This window comes from Bos grunniens, chromosome 6 (genome assembly GCF_055505025.1).
Source record: "Bos grunniens cultivar Pamir isolate PY7600 chromosome 6, Bosgru_T2T1.0, whole genome shotgun sequence".
Taxonomy (NCBI): Eukaryota; Metazoa; Chordata; class Mammalia; order Artiodactyla; family Bovidae; genus Bos; species Bos grunniens.
The window spans coordinates 72,431,094-72,446,588 of NC_141170.1; the positions used below are offsets into that span (position 1 = coordinate 72,431,094).

Genomic DNA, 15,495 nt, shown 5'->3' on the forward strand with positions numbered 1-15,495 from the left:
GGTAAACATATAAGTTAACTAAGCAGGGTGACAATATACAGCCTTGACGAACTCCTTTTCCTATTTGGAACCAGTCTGTTGTTCCATATCCAGTTCTAACTGTTGCTTCCTGACCTGCATACAGGTTTCTCAAGAGGCAGGTCAGGTGGCCTGGTATTCCCATCTCTTTCAGAATTTTCCACAGTTGATTGTGATCCACACAGTCAAAGGCTTTGGCATAGTCAATAAAGCAGAAGTAGATGTTTTTCTGGAACTCTCTTGCTTTTTTCACGATCCAGCGGATCTTGGCAATTTGATCTCTGGTTCCTCTGCCTTTTCTAAAACCAGCTTGAACATCTCGAAGTTCACGGTTCACGTATTGCTGAAGCCTGGCTTGGAGAATTTTGAGCATTACTTTACTAGCGTGTGAGATGAGTGCAATTGTGCGGTAGTTTGAGCATTCCTTGGCATTGCCTTTCTTTGGGATTGGAATGAAAACAGACCTTTTCCAGTCCTGTGGCCACTGCTGAGTTTTCCAAATTTGCTGGCATATTGAGTGCAGCACTTTCACAGCATCATCTTTCAGGATTTGAAATAGCTCAACTGGAATTCCATCACCGCCACTAGCTTTGTTCATAGTGACGCTTTCTAAGGCCCACTTGACTTCACATTCCAGGATGTCTGGCTCTAGGTCAGTGATCACACCATCGTGATTATCTGGGTCGTGAAGCTCTTTTTTGTACAGTTCTTTTGTGTATTCTTGCCACCTCTTCTTAATATCTTCTGCTTCTGTTAGGTCCATATCATTTCTGTGCTTTATCGAGCCCATCTTTGCATGAAATGTTCCCTTGGTATCTCTAATTTTCTTGAAGAGATCTCTAGTCTTTCCCATTCTGTTGTTTTCCTCTGTTTCTTTGCATTGATCACTGAGGAAGGCTTCCTTATCTCTTCTTGCTATTCTTTGGAACTCTGCATTCAGATGCTTATATCTTTCCTTTTCTCCTTTGCTTTTAGCTTCTCTTCTTTTCACAGCTATTTGTAAGGCCTCCCCAGAAAGCCATTTTGCTTTTTTGCATTTCTTTTCCATGGGGATGGTCTTGATCCCTGTCTCCTGTACAATGTCATGAACCTCCGTCCATAGTTCATCAGGCACTCTATCTATTAGATCTAGTCCCTTAAATCTATTTCTCACTTCCACTGTATAATCATAAGGGATTTGATTTAGGTCATACCTGAATGGTCTAGTGGTTTTCCCTACTTTCTTCAATTTAAGTCTGAATTTGGCAATAAGGAGTTCATGATCTGAGCCACAGTCAGCTCCCGGTCTTGTTTTTGCTGACTGTATGGAGCTTCTCCATCTTTGGCTGCAAAGAACATAATCCATCTGATTTCGGTGTTGACCATCTGGTGATGTCCATGTGTAGAGTCTTCTCTTGTGTTGTTGAAGAGGGTGTTTGCTATGACCAGTGCATTTTCTTGGCAAAACTGTATTAGTCTTTGCCCTGCTTCATTCCGTATTCCAAGGCCAAATTTGCCTGTTACTCCAGGTGTTTCTTGACTTCCTACTTTTGCATTCCAGTCCCCTATAATGAAAAGGACATCTTTTTTGGGTGTTAGTTCTAAAAGGTCTTGTAGGTCTTCATAGAACCATTCAACTTCAGCGTCACTGGTTGGGGCATAGACTTGGATTACTGTGATATTGAATGGTTTGCCTTGGAAACGAACACAGATCATTTTGTCATTTTTCAGATTGCATCCAAGTACTGCATTATGGACTCTTTTGTTGATCATGATGGCTACTCCATTTCTTCTGAGGGATTCCTGCCCACAGTAGTAGATATAATGGTCATCTGAGTTAAATTCACCCATTCCCGTCCATTTGAGTTTGCTGATTCCTAGAATGTCGACATTCACTCTTGCCATCTCTTGTTTGACCACTTCCAAAGCAGCCATAAACAACATGTAAATAAAGGAGCATGATTATTTTCTAATAAATATATTTTATTAATTCCTATAATTTTCATGGGTCTCAAGACAGTATTCTTCTGATTTTTCAACCAGTTGAAAATGTAAAAAAAAAAAAAAAAAAAATCCTAGCTTGCCCACGATACAAAAACAGGTAGCAGGGCAGATCTGGCCCATGGGCTGTAGCATGCCAACTCTTGATCTAGTGGGTAAGCCTAGAAAGAAGAGAGAAGACTACCATACATATACTTACCATTCATACACAGTCTCAGCAACTAGCAGTAGGCTTTAAGAACAGACCTATTATTCACCTCTTCAGTCTTAATAAGAAACCAACTTCTGTTTTTTACACGTTAAAACTGATACTTTCTCTAAAATGTTCAAAAATTTTCCAATTTTGCCAAAAAAAACAATCTTAGAACTAGATATTTAGCTTTATTTTCTTGAGTTCAGACCTTTATAATAAAAGACCAAACAATTCTTTCATACACGCATCATTTCAATATTATGCTTTATGACACACTGATAGTAAATACCATCTGATTGCTGGACCTAAAGTATTAATACTACATAGAGATACAAATATCAGAGAAGGCAATGGCACCCCACTCCAATACTCTTGCCTGGAAAATCCCATGGGCGGAGGAGCCTGGTAGGCTGCAGTCCATGGGGTCACTGAGGGTCGGACACGACTGAGCAACTTCACTTTCACTTATCATTCTCATGCATTGGAGAAGGAAATGGCAACCCACTCCAGTGTTCTTGCCTGGAGAATCCCAGGGACGGGGGAGCCTGGTGGGCTGCCGTCTATGGGGTCGCACAGAGTCGGACACACCTGAAGTGACTTAGCAGCAGCAGAGATAGAAATATACTACACATTAATATTTCCTCAAATATCTCCATGTTTTTTGTTTATATTGCTTCCTTTCACCCTCCAATTTTAAGGGCTTTTTAAAAAATCTGCCTAACATCCAGCACATGAAACATAGTAACTCAAAGCAGCAGAACACTTCTCAGGAGCAGCAGAACCACTGTGTAATTGCTGAAGCTGGGTGATGGGTTCATGGGAGTTCTCCAGGGTGTATTTCAAATTTTTCATAATAGTTTCCAAGACTACGATGGAGAAAGAAGGTCAGCTTATGATGTCCATTAAAGCCTCAGGAGTGGCAGTTAGAGGGTCCCCAGCACTGAGAGGAAGGCTCATGAACAGTCCTACCTCACAGGCAGGTAGACCAGGCTGGGCAAAGGCAAAGGCCAGCTAAAGAATTAGGGACATTTAGACAGCTTATTGTTTCTATTTTAACAGCTTTTTATAGTCTTTCTATTTAAATTGTTTTATTTTATTCTTTTAAAGTGACTTTTCGTTGTTTGTCAGTTCATCTTAGATTACAGGAGTCATTTGGATTCTGCAACTGAATACAACTAGTATGTGACAACCTGTTATGAAAACAAATATATTTCAAATACACTATCAGTAACACTGGTGTCAAAAGCCAAAATTTTAGGGGACGAGTGAGTCAGTTCATTCCCTATTCTTTCCTTTAATATCACAGAACTTGAGGAACAAATCGGTACATAAAACTTTTATCATATTTTAAATCTTAGGCCAGTATGGTACATGATTTTTTTCCCTTCTACTCAGTATTTTCAGAATTACTATAGAAATTAAGTAAGTAATCCTTGGTTACCAAATATAAACAGCATACAAATACTATTTGCATCACTTTAGTAGTCCTTATCCAGTCTTTCATATAATAAATATAGTCCTAATGTTAATAAGGATCTTTCATTCTGCATTATATAACTTGGTATGGAATAATAAAATTAAAATGAACAATAGCCAACCTGTGCTTTCCGCATGTATACCAAAGGTTCTTTAAGATGTTCAGGAGGTGCAGCAGGATGACTAGGTAAAGGAAACCTGAGGACAGAAAGAGGGAGCTAAATATTACATACCACTCTTGATAATTAATCAGTTTGTTTGGTTAGAAATTACTTACCTCTATAGTCCATGATATATGAAACAGAACATTTGCTAGCAGTTCTATGTACTTATACAAGGTACAACAACCTAACAAAACTTTAATTTTTATCCTGCTAGCATTGTAACTTTAAATTAGCAATTTAATGACATTAAAAGTTAAAATGGAATTCATAGATTGAGGTAACTTTTAAATTATTTAGCTCTGTAAGTGCTCATATGAAATTTTCACAACTGTTAATTTTAGTATATAAATATTATAACAGAAATTTTTTAAATCTGAAATCTAAACAAGTCCATTAACTTACTAAAATATCAACTTTTCTCAATTCTCCCAATTTCCTTTTCCACAGAATTGAAGTGATAGTATAAATACTCTTTTGTAATAGCCATATTTTAGCATGCAATATATTACATACTATATTAATTCACAGACTTAATAAAATTTTTTAAATTTAATGTCAAATTCTGTTTTCTGTGTAACATGACATTTTATATTCAAAATATATTGTTTTTATTAAGAAAACAGATTCATTTATTCAACATATTTGAGCCATTCTAGGTATATGGTGAGATTAAGACAGTGTCTCCTATTCTCATGTACCTAATATTCTAGTGAAGAAAGACAGTCAATATTCATTAAAAAACAAACAAACAAATAGAATAACATAAAAGAGTAGTAAATGCCATGAGAAAATGAGAGCAGGATAAAGTCTAAATGATTTGGAAGGGCAGGGAAGGTGTCTAAGAAACCTAATGTTTGAATCAAGACATGAGTGAAAAGGAGCCAACCAACATTCCAAGCAAAAGGATAGCAAGCACAAAACTCTGAGGTGGGAAACTGTGGAATGTTTAAAAATCAGAAAAAGCCAGGATGGCTGAAATGTAATGACTGAGGCACAGAGTGATATAAAATCATAGAGAAGCCAATAGGAAAACACAACAATTAACATTTCCTTAGAGGTTTCAATCTCTTTCACAACTGATACCTCTAATTAAAATTAGTCATAGAAATTATACCCATGTAAAGCAACCATATTCTAACAATCAAGAACCATGCACTGAGTTCTCAAGAAATTCCTCATCCAAACAGGGACATCTAAAGGGGAACTTTAGACAGTTTTACTAACTGATTGTTTCTAATTGTTTTTTCTGCTAAAATCTGCATTCCATGTACCTAAACAAATCACCTTTCCACACTCACAAAAAAAAAAAAAACAAAAACCACTGGTAATTTCTAGATACCTGAGTATTTCAAGTTGTATATTTTATACTGCTCACTATATTACTTGTAAAGATACATATGTTTTATAATGAAATGTAATTCTAAAATCCTTCCATTTAACAGTAATTATTTCTAAATTTAATAAAACTTGGAAATTTAGAAACTTGAGAGCGTTTACTGATGATCTTAAAGGTTATTTAGAAAAGATCCTGGTGGCTCAGATGATAAAGAACCTGCCTGCAAAGCAGGAGACTCAGGTACAAACCCTGGTTCAGGAAGATCCCCTGGAGAAGGGCATGGCAACACACCCCAGTATTCTTGCCTAGAGAATTCCATGGCAGAGGAGCCTGGCAGGCTGTAGTCCATGGGGTCACAAAGGGTCGGACACGACTGAGTGACTAATGCTTTCTTATTTTAAGGGTTATTTCAGACTTTATTTTTCTGGGCTCCAAAATCACTACAGATGGTGACTGCAGCCATGAAATTAAAAGACGCTTACTCCTTGGAAGGAAAGTTTTGACCAACCTAGATAGCATATTCAAAAGCAGAGACATTACTTTGCCAACAAAGGTTCATCTAGCCAAGGCTATGGTTTTTCCTGTGGTCATGTATGGATGTGAGAGTTGGATTGTGAAGAAAGCTGAGCACCGAAGAATTGATGCTTTTGAACTGTGGTGTTGGAGAAGACTCTTGAGAGTCCCTTGGACTGCAAGGAGATCCAACCAGTCCATTCTGAAGGAGATCAGCCCTGGGATTTCTTGGGAAGGAATGATGCTAAAGCTGAAACTCCAGTACTTTGGCCACCTCATGTGAAGAGTTGACTCATTGGAAAAGTCTCTGATGCTGGGAGGGATTGGGGGCAAGAGAAGAAAGGGACAACAGAGAATGAGATGGCTGGATGGCATCACTGACTCGATGGATGTGAGTCTGAGTGAACTCCGGGAGTTGGTGATGGACAGGGAGGCCTGGTGTGCTGCGATTCATGGGGTCGCAAAGAGTCGGACACGACTTAGCGACTGAACTGAAGTGAACTGAATACAAAGAAATGAGGATCAGCAGATAGGAACAATACAGAAACTGGATGTCACTCTTTACTCCTCCCTCTTCCTGTCTCTCCAAATCCCTCTAAATACCACCCATCTTTTACTACCTCACTGACACTGATTTGGGCAATGACATTATTTGCTTGCATTCATCTGACATATTCATAAGCAGTCTCCCCTGCATCTACACTATCTTCAACCTATTTGTCAATTTGCCTGGCTGTTCGTCAGGAGTAGTGTGTTCTTATTCACCAGTGATTGTATTTCCAGTGTCTAGCATAAGACCTGGCACATACTAGATACCGAGTACATTATTGAATGGGCTTCCCAGGTGGCTCAGATGGTAAAGAATCTGCCAACAATGCAGGAGATGTGGGTTCAGTCCCTGGGTCAGGAAGATCTCCTGGAGAAGGAAATGGCAATGTACTCCAGTATTCTTGCCTTGAGAATCCCTTAGATAGAGGAGCCAGGCAGGCTACAGTCCATGGGGTCACAAAGAGTCAGACACAACTGAGCATGCACATATGCACATTTCTAAATAACTAAAACGCAAATGTGATCATATCACTACTAAATCCTAAAATGGTACCCAAATGCTTTTAGGATCTAGTCTACAAATCCTTGAGTAACAAGCACAAGCCTGCCTACAGATCCAGCTTCATTCTTTCCTATGGCCCTTTGCCCTCGACCATCCAGCCATACAATTTTTATTCTTCCAATATATAACATTCTTTTCCACCTCTAAATGTCTGTGGGCTTCCCAGGTGGCACCAGTGTAAAGAATCCACCTGCCAGTACAGGAGATGCAAGAGATCTGGGTTCAATCCCTGGGCTGGGAAGATCCCCTGGAGGAGGAAATGGCGACCCACTCCAATATTCTCACCTGGGAAATCCCAAGGACAGAGGGGCCTGGAAGGCTACAGTCCTCAGGTTTACAAAAGAGTTGGACACGACTAAACACATATGCATGTGTGAAACATCTGCACCTGTTGTTCCCTTGTGCCCAAAGCATTTTTCTTCTCTATTCCTTCCCCTAACTGTAGCTTTGCTTTCTGATCTCAGTCTGAATATTATTTCCTGTGACAAGTCATCATGACACCTCTAGTCTGAGTTACACACCTGCCCTATGTACTGCTTGTACTTACCCTATTACAGCACTTACCATATTCTACTGTAATTGCGTCTGTAAAGTCTCTGTGCCCCACTGGGATGTAAGCTCCATTAAAAGCAAACACTATCTACTTACTTGTGCATTATGCCAGCACCTAGCTCTGAACATAACAATTGTTATGTGTAACATTTACAACTAAGAGGGCAAGAAGAACTATGATTAGGAGATTTTAGAGATGCCCAGGTCTACTACCTGAGGACTCTCTTAGAGAACACTGTGCATGTCTATAAAAGACTGACCTAGTCTGGTGATCTAGTATAAGGTACTCATTAATCTAAAAATCTGTCTGTTTTGAGGCCCACTATCATTAAACATTTATATGTCTCCAAAATATGGTAGACACTTGCATATATATACTATAACAGCAAATTGTGGTATCTGTTTTTATAACATATACGTATATGAAAGGTTAAAAAGGTTTATATATTCTTTTAATTTGTATTCCATAAGGAAAATAATATATCTTCTAATTCTTTATATGCATGCTCAGTCTCTTCAGTCATGTCCAACTCTTTGCAACCTCATGGACTATAGGCCCCCCTGGGTCCTCTGGTCCATGAGATTCTCCAGGCAAGAATACTAGAGTGGGTTGCCATTTCCTTCTCCAAACTGCTCTACATAAAATACAATAAAGACTAGGAGACAAAGAAATGGGTACATTTTCAAAGTAAAGACTTTCTTAAATATTTACAGTAAATATTTAGGATTAATAGTTTCACTAAGTTTTCTCAATTCAAAAAGATATTTATTGTGTGCTAGCCCTAGGGGTGGCTCAATGACTACTTGCTGACTCCATGTCATTTATTTGATGCTATAGGAGATACTCAAAGAAATGTAAGACATAATTCTTGTTTTAGAACATTTTTAATCTAGGTAAAAAACAAGATGCAAGTATATGTGAGAAGTAGTAAAAAGTATGGCTTTAGAATATGTTTCACTAGAGGTAAAATCCCAGCACTGCCATTTACTAGCTACATGATTTTCAGCAAGTTACTTAAGTGATCTTAGACTCAGTTTTCTCTTCTGTAAAATAATTAGAATAATAAAATCTACTTTGTAGGGTGTTATAAAGACTACCTAATATAGACAATGCCTATAAAGTGCTTATTACCACAGTGCTGGACATAAACATTCAATCAATGTAAATTATCACTGATATAATATTAAATAGTTTTTAGCACAATAATAGATAAGGTACGCAATTTTGAAGTGGAAAGAGCTAACCTGGGCTAGTGTTATGTTTCATGTAATAAAAGACTGTAGAAATTTTTCTGCTATACTTGTTAAATAAAAATCTGACTAAAATCTTTGGAATCATTACTAAAATAAGTATGACATGAGCAAATTCCAGGTATGATGTATACAGTTCACATGGCCACAGTTCTATTAGGAATGAGAGTATGTGCATTTTTTTTTCAGTTCCAATCATTTATATTAATAGATATTTCTATCTTAGTTTTGCTTTATTTACCTATGCATCTAATGGTTTCTACCAATGAAAAATGGACCAGAATACGCTAAGTCCACTTACTTTTCTGATTTGCATGAGGAAACACTTCTTCCCCGACTCCAGATGTGCCCTTTCATATAAAACGAACTGCCTCCCTGTAACATACTTGACCTCTTTCCAGGGCTTTACTCACTATACCCCAGAAGACAATAAATGCCCTCTCCAACTTTTAAATTTTGGAAGAATAAACTGAATATGCTCACAATGTTATTTAAGTAGAAGGTTAAGTCTGAGTGTGGAGTTCAGCTAAAGAGTTTATTTTGCTCTTGCACTAAGCTATGTCCTCCTACCAATCTTTATCACAAGTAAAAGTATAGTTTTGATTTCCCATTTGCCTTTATATTTTATTTTCTTTATTTGTTCAGAACCCAAGTGAGGAAACAGGCAGTTTTACTGAACTTCTTCAAATATCCCAACAAGTTATTCAATATTTATAAAATACTTATTTAATGTCTATTATGTAGGATATCAAGGATATTACAATGAATGAAATATTGTCCATGCCATCAAGTAAAAAGGCACTCTATCTCACAGAACAATTTTCAGGAATGCATTATGCCACAAAAATAGCAATCATCAGTAGTATCTACTGAGATGAGAATCTAATATCTGGAATTATACACAACAGATGCTATTATTCTGCCAGTATCAGAGACAAAGACACTGAAGTTACAAGCTTAATAGACAGGCAAATCACCATGTCCATATTAGTTTAATCAACTTATGGTATCTCTACTACATTTGGGGAGTTTTAAAACCTTACTTGTCATGATAAATACCTTTTCCTTTAGTGACTAGAACCAAAGGTATAATCACAATCAGCTTTACTTAATAGATGGCACTTTATTTATGAGTTTAAGAGCTCAAAAACCAACTCAAAAGATAGCAATAAGCAAAGAAGCAAATAACTAATTTTAAAAACGTGTGTCTAAGCACAAATCCACAAGCATTCATCTCTTTGTTTTAGAAACAATTCTGGTAAACCAGGTTATTTCCTTTTCCAAGTAACAGCAGATTAGAAGGAGCAAATTGGAAAGAGGAGTGTGAGAAACTAGAGAGGTTACGGATACAGATACACTGATAGCAGGGAAAAAAAGACTTAAGAACTCAGTTAGATCATAAACCTCATGAGGGCAGAAACTGTTCACTGTTCTATGCTATATCCCCAGTGCCCACTATAGTGCTAGCAATAAATAATTGATGAATAATGGAACATTAAGTAAACTACAAAGGTTAACATTTGGGATCCATATGTCTTATAATGAAAAATAGTTCTACACACTTCAGCAAACTCGGACAACAAATTCAGATAAATAAAAATAGTAATATTCTTAATAATGAATATTTCAAAAAAGAGTTAGTTGTGTTTAAAATGGTCAGTATATAAATACAGAAAAAGGATAATGTCCAATATGGCAACAATAAAGAGAACACTGGTAAGCTTAAATTATCTGGAATACTAACTTTTGAGAAATATCATATTCCCTAATTACACTGGATTAATGAATTGTTAATATAAAAATTTGGTCGGTAAAAACCCCCACGTATTAATTCTCAGGAAGACCACAACTGAAATTGTAAGTGAAACTCACTTGAAATGCTATATAAATGCTAATAAGAAATAATAACAATGAGTACACATAGTAAAACTATATTCATTACTTACAAAGCAAATATAGCTAAATGTAATAAGAGTATCTCAAAATAGGGAGGAAAAACTCACACACTCAGTTCACTATACACAGCATTCTGAAGTTTTTTCTCCCAACCTGTTTAAAAAAAAGGAAAACATATATAAACATATTAGTTTTTTAAGTAAACATACATTAAAATTAAATTTATTTCACAAAAACTTTAACATTATATTTACTGTGAAAGAACTTTATCAACTGCCAATTGCTAATGTAAAGTGTTATTCTAAAGAATTATTTCTTATATATTTACCAATATTCCCTTGGCTAACACTGAATACAAAGTCGTCAACATGATTTACTACTTTGTAAGTAAAACTATGGTGTCATTTTCTTAAGATGAGAAGAATATTTCCTTCTTTCATTGTTAAGGAACTCAACAAATGCCAAAATCTTTGGCAGTTGTACTGTCAGTGCTATGAGGAACATGCCAACGGAAGGGCGAGAAACAGCCAGGCGCTTGACAAAGATCATAAGTAATTCATGACAATCACCTAGTCAGTAAATTCCTAAACAAGAGAAGCAGACTATTATGAGGCACCACCAGTCAGATCAGTTCACTTGGCTACTAACTATTATTTCTGATCAACTTATTTGGGTAAGTAAACCACTTAATATCTCAGTTCCCAAGTGCAAAAGCTTAACAGCTTGCTCTAAAAGCTGAGATCTTCTTCTGTTTTCTTTGAAGTGTAGAAAAGAGAGAAAAGAAGCAGAGAAAGAAAAAAGTCACAGATGAAAGGTAAAAGACAAGATATTTAACCAAGGAGATTTTAATACATTCAGGATGTATTTTGACCAGGAAGGTAAACACTATTTAAAACTGATCAATGTAAAGCAGTTATTACCAGTGTTCCTGAATTTCTGCAGAAATGTCTGAAAGTTCTAATTCACTGCAGATAAAAACCTATCCTACCACTCTTCCACAATTTTAAACAAGTAACTGACTGCAGATACAATATCCCCTCAAAATAAAGTCTTTCCTTATTTTGCTTTAAAGAATTAGAGAAAGAAAAATAAAAAGCAACTTACAAACCTGATATTTTAAAGAATTCCTTAATATCTTCTTTTAGTGATTCAAGTTTAATCTCAGGTCTCTGAAGACTGGCCTGATTTTAGAAAGAAGAAACAAAAAGACAGGTCAAAAGTAGTCATTTGGCGTGATACTTAATGCTAACGAGATGTTTAAAAAGGAATGTCCAAATGTGTGTGTGTGTGTGTGTGTGTGTGTGTGTTAGTTGCTCAGTTGTGTCCAACTCTTTGAGACCCCATGGACTGTAGCTCACCAGGCTCCATAGGATTCTCCAAGCAAGAATACTGGAGTAGGTTGCTATTTCCTTCTCCAGGGGATCTTCCCAAACCAGGGATCGAACCTGAGTCTCCCATATTGCAGACAGATTCTTACCATCTAAGCCACCAGGGGAGCCATATATGCATACTACCATTTAAAACACCCCCTTTGAGATCAGAGCTCCTGAGCATCTGGAACAGCTCGTAAGACAGAATACTCATATACTTTTAAAACAGAAGATCTGTGATAGGACACTAGAATCTACTTAAAATATTAAACCTGTAGCTAATGAATAGTTAACATCTTCATCTAAGACTTTCATTTTTATGAATATTTAACATCTATTTTTCTAATAGGAAAAATACTTTATAAATTCATTCTTTTTATACTTAATATATATGGAATCTACATGCACCTAATAGCCAAAAACCCGGATGCATCCATATAACTGGAGCTTTGAAGAGTGTCATCCCCTTTGGATTGCTGCTCTGTAAACCTGCATTTGTTGTACATATTTATGGAAAATACATAAAACTACCCACTCAAGATTGCCGGGAGAAATATCAATAACCTCAGATATGCAGATGACACCACCCTTATGGCAGAAAGTGAAGAAGAACTAAAGAGCCTCTTGATGAAGGTGAAAGTGGAGAGTGAAAAAGTTGGCTTAAAGCTCAACATTCAGAAAACGAAGATCATGGCATCTGGTCCCATCACTTCATGGGAAATAGATGGGGAAACAGTGGAAACAGTGTCAGACTTTATTTTTCTGCGCTCCAAAATCACTACAGATGGTGACTGCAGCCATGAAATTAAAAGACGCTTACTCCTTGGAAGGAAAGTTATGACCAACCTAGACAGCATATTCAAAAGCAGAGACGTTACTTTGCCAACAAAGGTTCGTCTAGTCAAGGCTATGGTTTTTCCTGTGGTCATGTATGGATGTGAGAGTTGGACTGTGAAGAAGGCTGAGCACCAAAGAATTGATGCTTTTGAACTGTGGTGTTGGAGAAGACTCTTGAGAGTCCCTTGGACTGCAAGGAGATCCAACCAGTCCATTCTGAAGGAGATCAGCCCTGGGATTTCTTTGGAAGGAATGATGCTAAAGCTGAAACTCCAGTACATTGGCCACCTCATGTGAAGAGTTGACTCATTGGAAAAGACTCTGGTGCTGGGAGGGATTGGGAGCAAGAGGAGAAGGGGACGACAGAGGATGAGATGGCTGGATGGCATCACTGACTCGATGGATGTGAGTCTGAGTGAACTCCGGGAGTTGGTGATAGACAGGGAGGCCTGGCGTGCTGCGACTCATGGGGTTGCAAAGAGTTGGACACCACTGAGCGACTGATCTGATCTGATCTGATCTGACCCACTCACAAATGCTTATTAGTGTCTCTTTCATCTTCAGTTGAATGCTTTCTATTCTACTGGTTTTTCACACTGTGATTTTTACCAAAATAATAATTTCTCCAACTTATAATGGCCTCAATTACCTTTGAAGTGTTGATATTTCATCACCTAGCTCTCTCTATCAAATTCTAGAGACATATGTCTTAAAAGGGCTTCCCTTGTGGCTCAACTGGTAAAGAATCCACCTGCAATACAGGAGACCTGGGTTCGATCCCTGGGTTGGGAAGATCCCCTGGAGAAGGAAAAGGCTACCCACTCCAGTATTCTGGCCTGGAGAATCCCATGGACTGTATGGGGTCACAAAGAGTCGGACACGACTGAGCGACTTTCACTTTCACTCACTTTATGTCTTAAGAAAGCATTTCTGTTAGGGTATCTCACAAACATTTCTGATTAAGAAATCAAAAACTGATCTTATATTCCATTCACTATCTTTCTCCTTCTCTCCTATTTTTAATACTCATCCATGAAAATTATCATTCACCAAGTCAGAAATTTCAGTTATTCTCAATTCTACTCTAATTCTTCCAAGATTCTAACATCTCTCTGGGAAGATGACATTGGTAGTAGGGAGACTTTTTTGTTTTAATCTCCACGATCTCCACAGTGAAACCAAGCAACTAGACAACAAAACCAAAATCCAACAGAAAACACTCACAACCAAACTTGGTAATAAGGTATTCCCCACAAACCTAAAATACAAGCAGTTGGGGACAAACCAACAACCACAAGACTTGTATGGTGTTAGCAACTATAAAAGGAAAGAGCAGAGGGGCTGTTGATGAATACGAAAAGAGGAAGACCCCAAAATTGCCAGCAAGTATTCACTGGAACATATGAAGAGCTAATTTGAGAACAGGAGCTGACACTGGGAGGGTTGTTCTCTAATCCAAGATAGCAGACGAGGTCTGAAGACACTGGAGCAGCCTCACACCTATGAATACTTGAAACTGACCAGACAAGTCTCTTCTCCCTTTCTAAGAAGAAAAACTTGATAGAGTAATGAAAATTGAAGATGACAAGGAACCAACTTACTACCTTGAAAACTGATTAATAAATGAAAAGGCATCTATCTAGCCCGACTTTCCTACAGGAACTATTGTTTAGTCACTAAGTCGTATCCGACTCTTTCGCGACCCCATGAACTGTAGCCCGCCAGGCTCCTCTGTCCATGGAACTTCCCAGGCAAGAATACTGGAGTAGATTGCCATTTCCTTCTCCAGAGGATCTTCCCACCCAGGGATCAAACTCGTGACTCCTGCATGGTAGGGGAATTCTTTACCACTGAGCCACCAGGGAAGCCCTACAGAAACTATATCATTTGGTAACCAAATAACAGATATGGAGAAATGTCTCTTTATAAAAATATTCCAGCTAGAATAACTAAAACAGGTATGATATAATTAGAATACCATCATTTTGCAACGCCTAATCAATTCTAGGCATTGAGGAGAAATAGCTATTAACTTTGCAAAAAAACAACCAGCCATTATGTGCTTCTCAATGAAAGAGGACTCCAGTGCCAACAGCTGTGGTCACTGAGATGGCACCTGAGTCTGATCAAAACCCCTGAATCCAACTGTCAACTTACAGGTCATACAAATGACAGAGGAACATGTTAATCCGAATCATGGAACTTCAGCATCAGAAGGGATTATAGAGTTCTTCTAGGCCAACTAACCATTTAATGACAGATTCACCTCTCCTCTCCAAGGAGCTTTTTTAGCTTAGAAACTCTCAGTTTGAAACTCTATGCTAGCTTTCCCTACCTTTAGTCAATTCTACCTTGGAACTATTCTGTTAGAAAATCCTTATTATGAACTAAAATAGATTCCCCTTAACATCTGCTACTATCATTCTTCCCCTCTGCTCCACCTTACTCCAAGTTCACAGAAAATATGCCAAATCCCTTTTCTGTGAGAGATCTTCAAATACTCAAAGTTAGCTATTGTATCTTCCCAGAAAGTTCTCAAGGTCACATACATTTTCAGGTTCTCCAAGTTCTCTTCATTTGACATATTCTCCTTACCACTCTGGTCATTTTCTCTAAGCAAAGTCTAGTCCAACTTGTCTTCTACTGTAGTAACTTCCTAATTTACCTCTCTATTTCACTCATTCCACTACACCACTTATTCTCAAATTTTTAAGTCTCAGGACCCTCATTCTTAAAAATCATTGAAGACTCAAGAGTACTTCTGTTAATGTGGATTATATCTACTGATATTTATAGTA

At 37.6% G+C, this 15,495-nt stretch overlaps 1 protein-coding gene across 21 annotated transcripts in view; it reads right to left on the minus strand.

Moving 5' to 3' along the window:
* Positions 1-15,495, minus strand: part of TBC1D19 (TBC1 domain family member 19) — a 151,942-nt gene that overhangs the window by 111,750 nt on the left and 24,697 nt on the right. For all 21 annotated transcript variants that reach the window (XR_015165506.1, XR_015165505.1, XR_015165509.1 and 18 more), the window contains exons 2-4: positions 11,599-11,671; positions 10,598-10,643; positions 3,790-3,865 (exon numbers count right to left, since the gene is read on the minus strand). Coding sequence is in view for 15 of the 21 variants with exons in the window: in XM_086406210.1 (XP_086262336.1) it covers positions 3,790-3,865; positions 10,598-10,643; positions 11,599-11,671 (195 nt within the window). In the remaining 6 variants the exon portion in view is untranslated. The remainder of the gene's footprint in view (positions 1-3,789; positions 3,866-10,597; positions 10,644-11,598; positions 11,672-15,495) is intronic.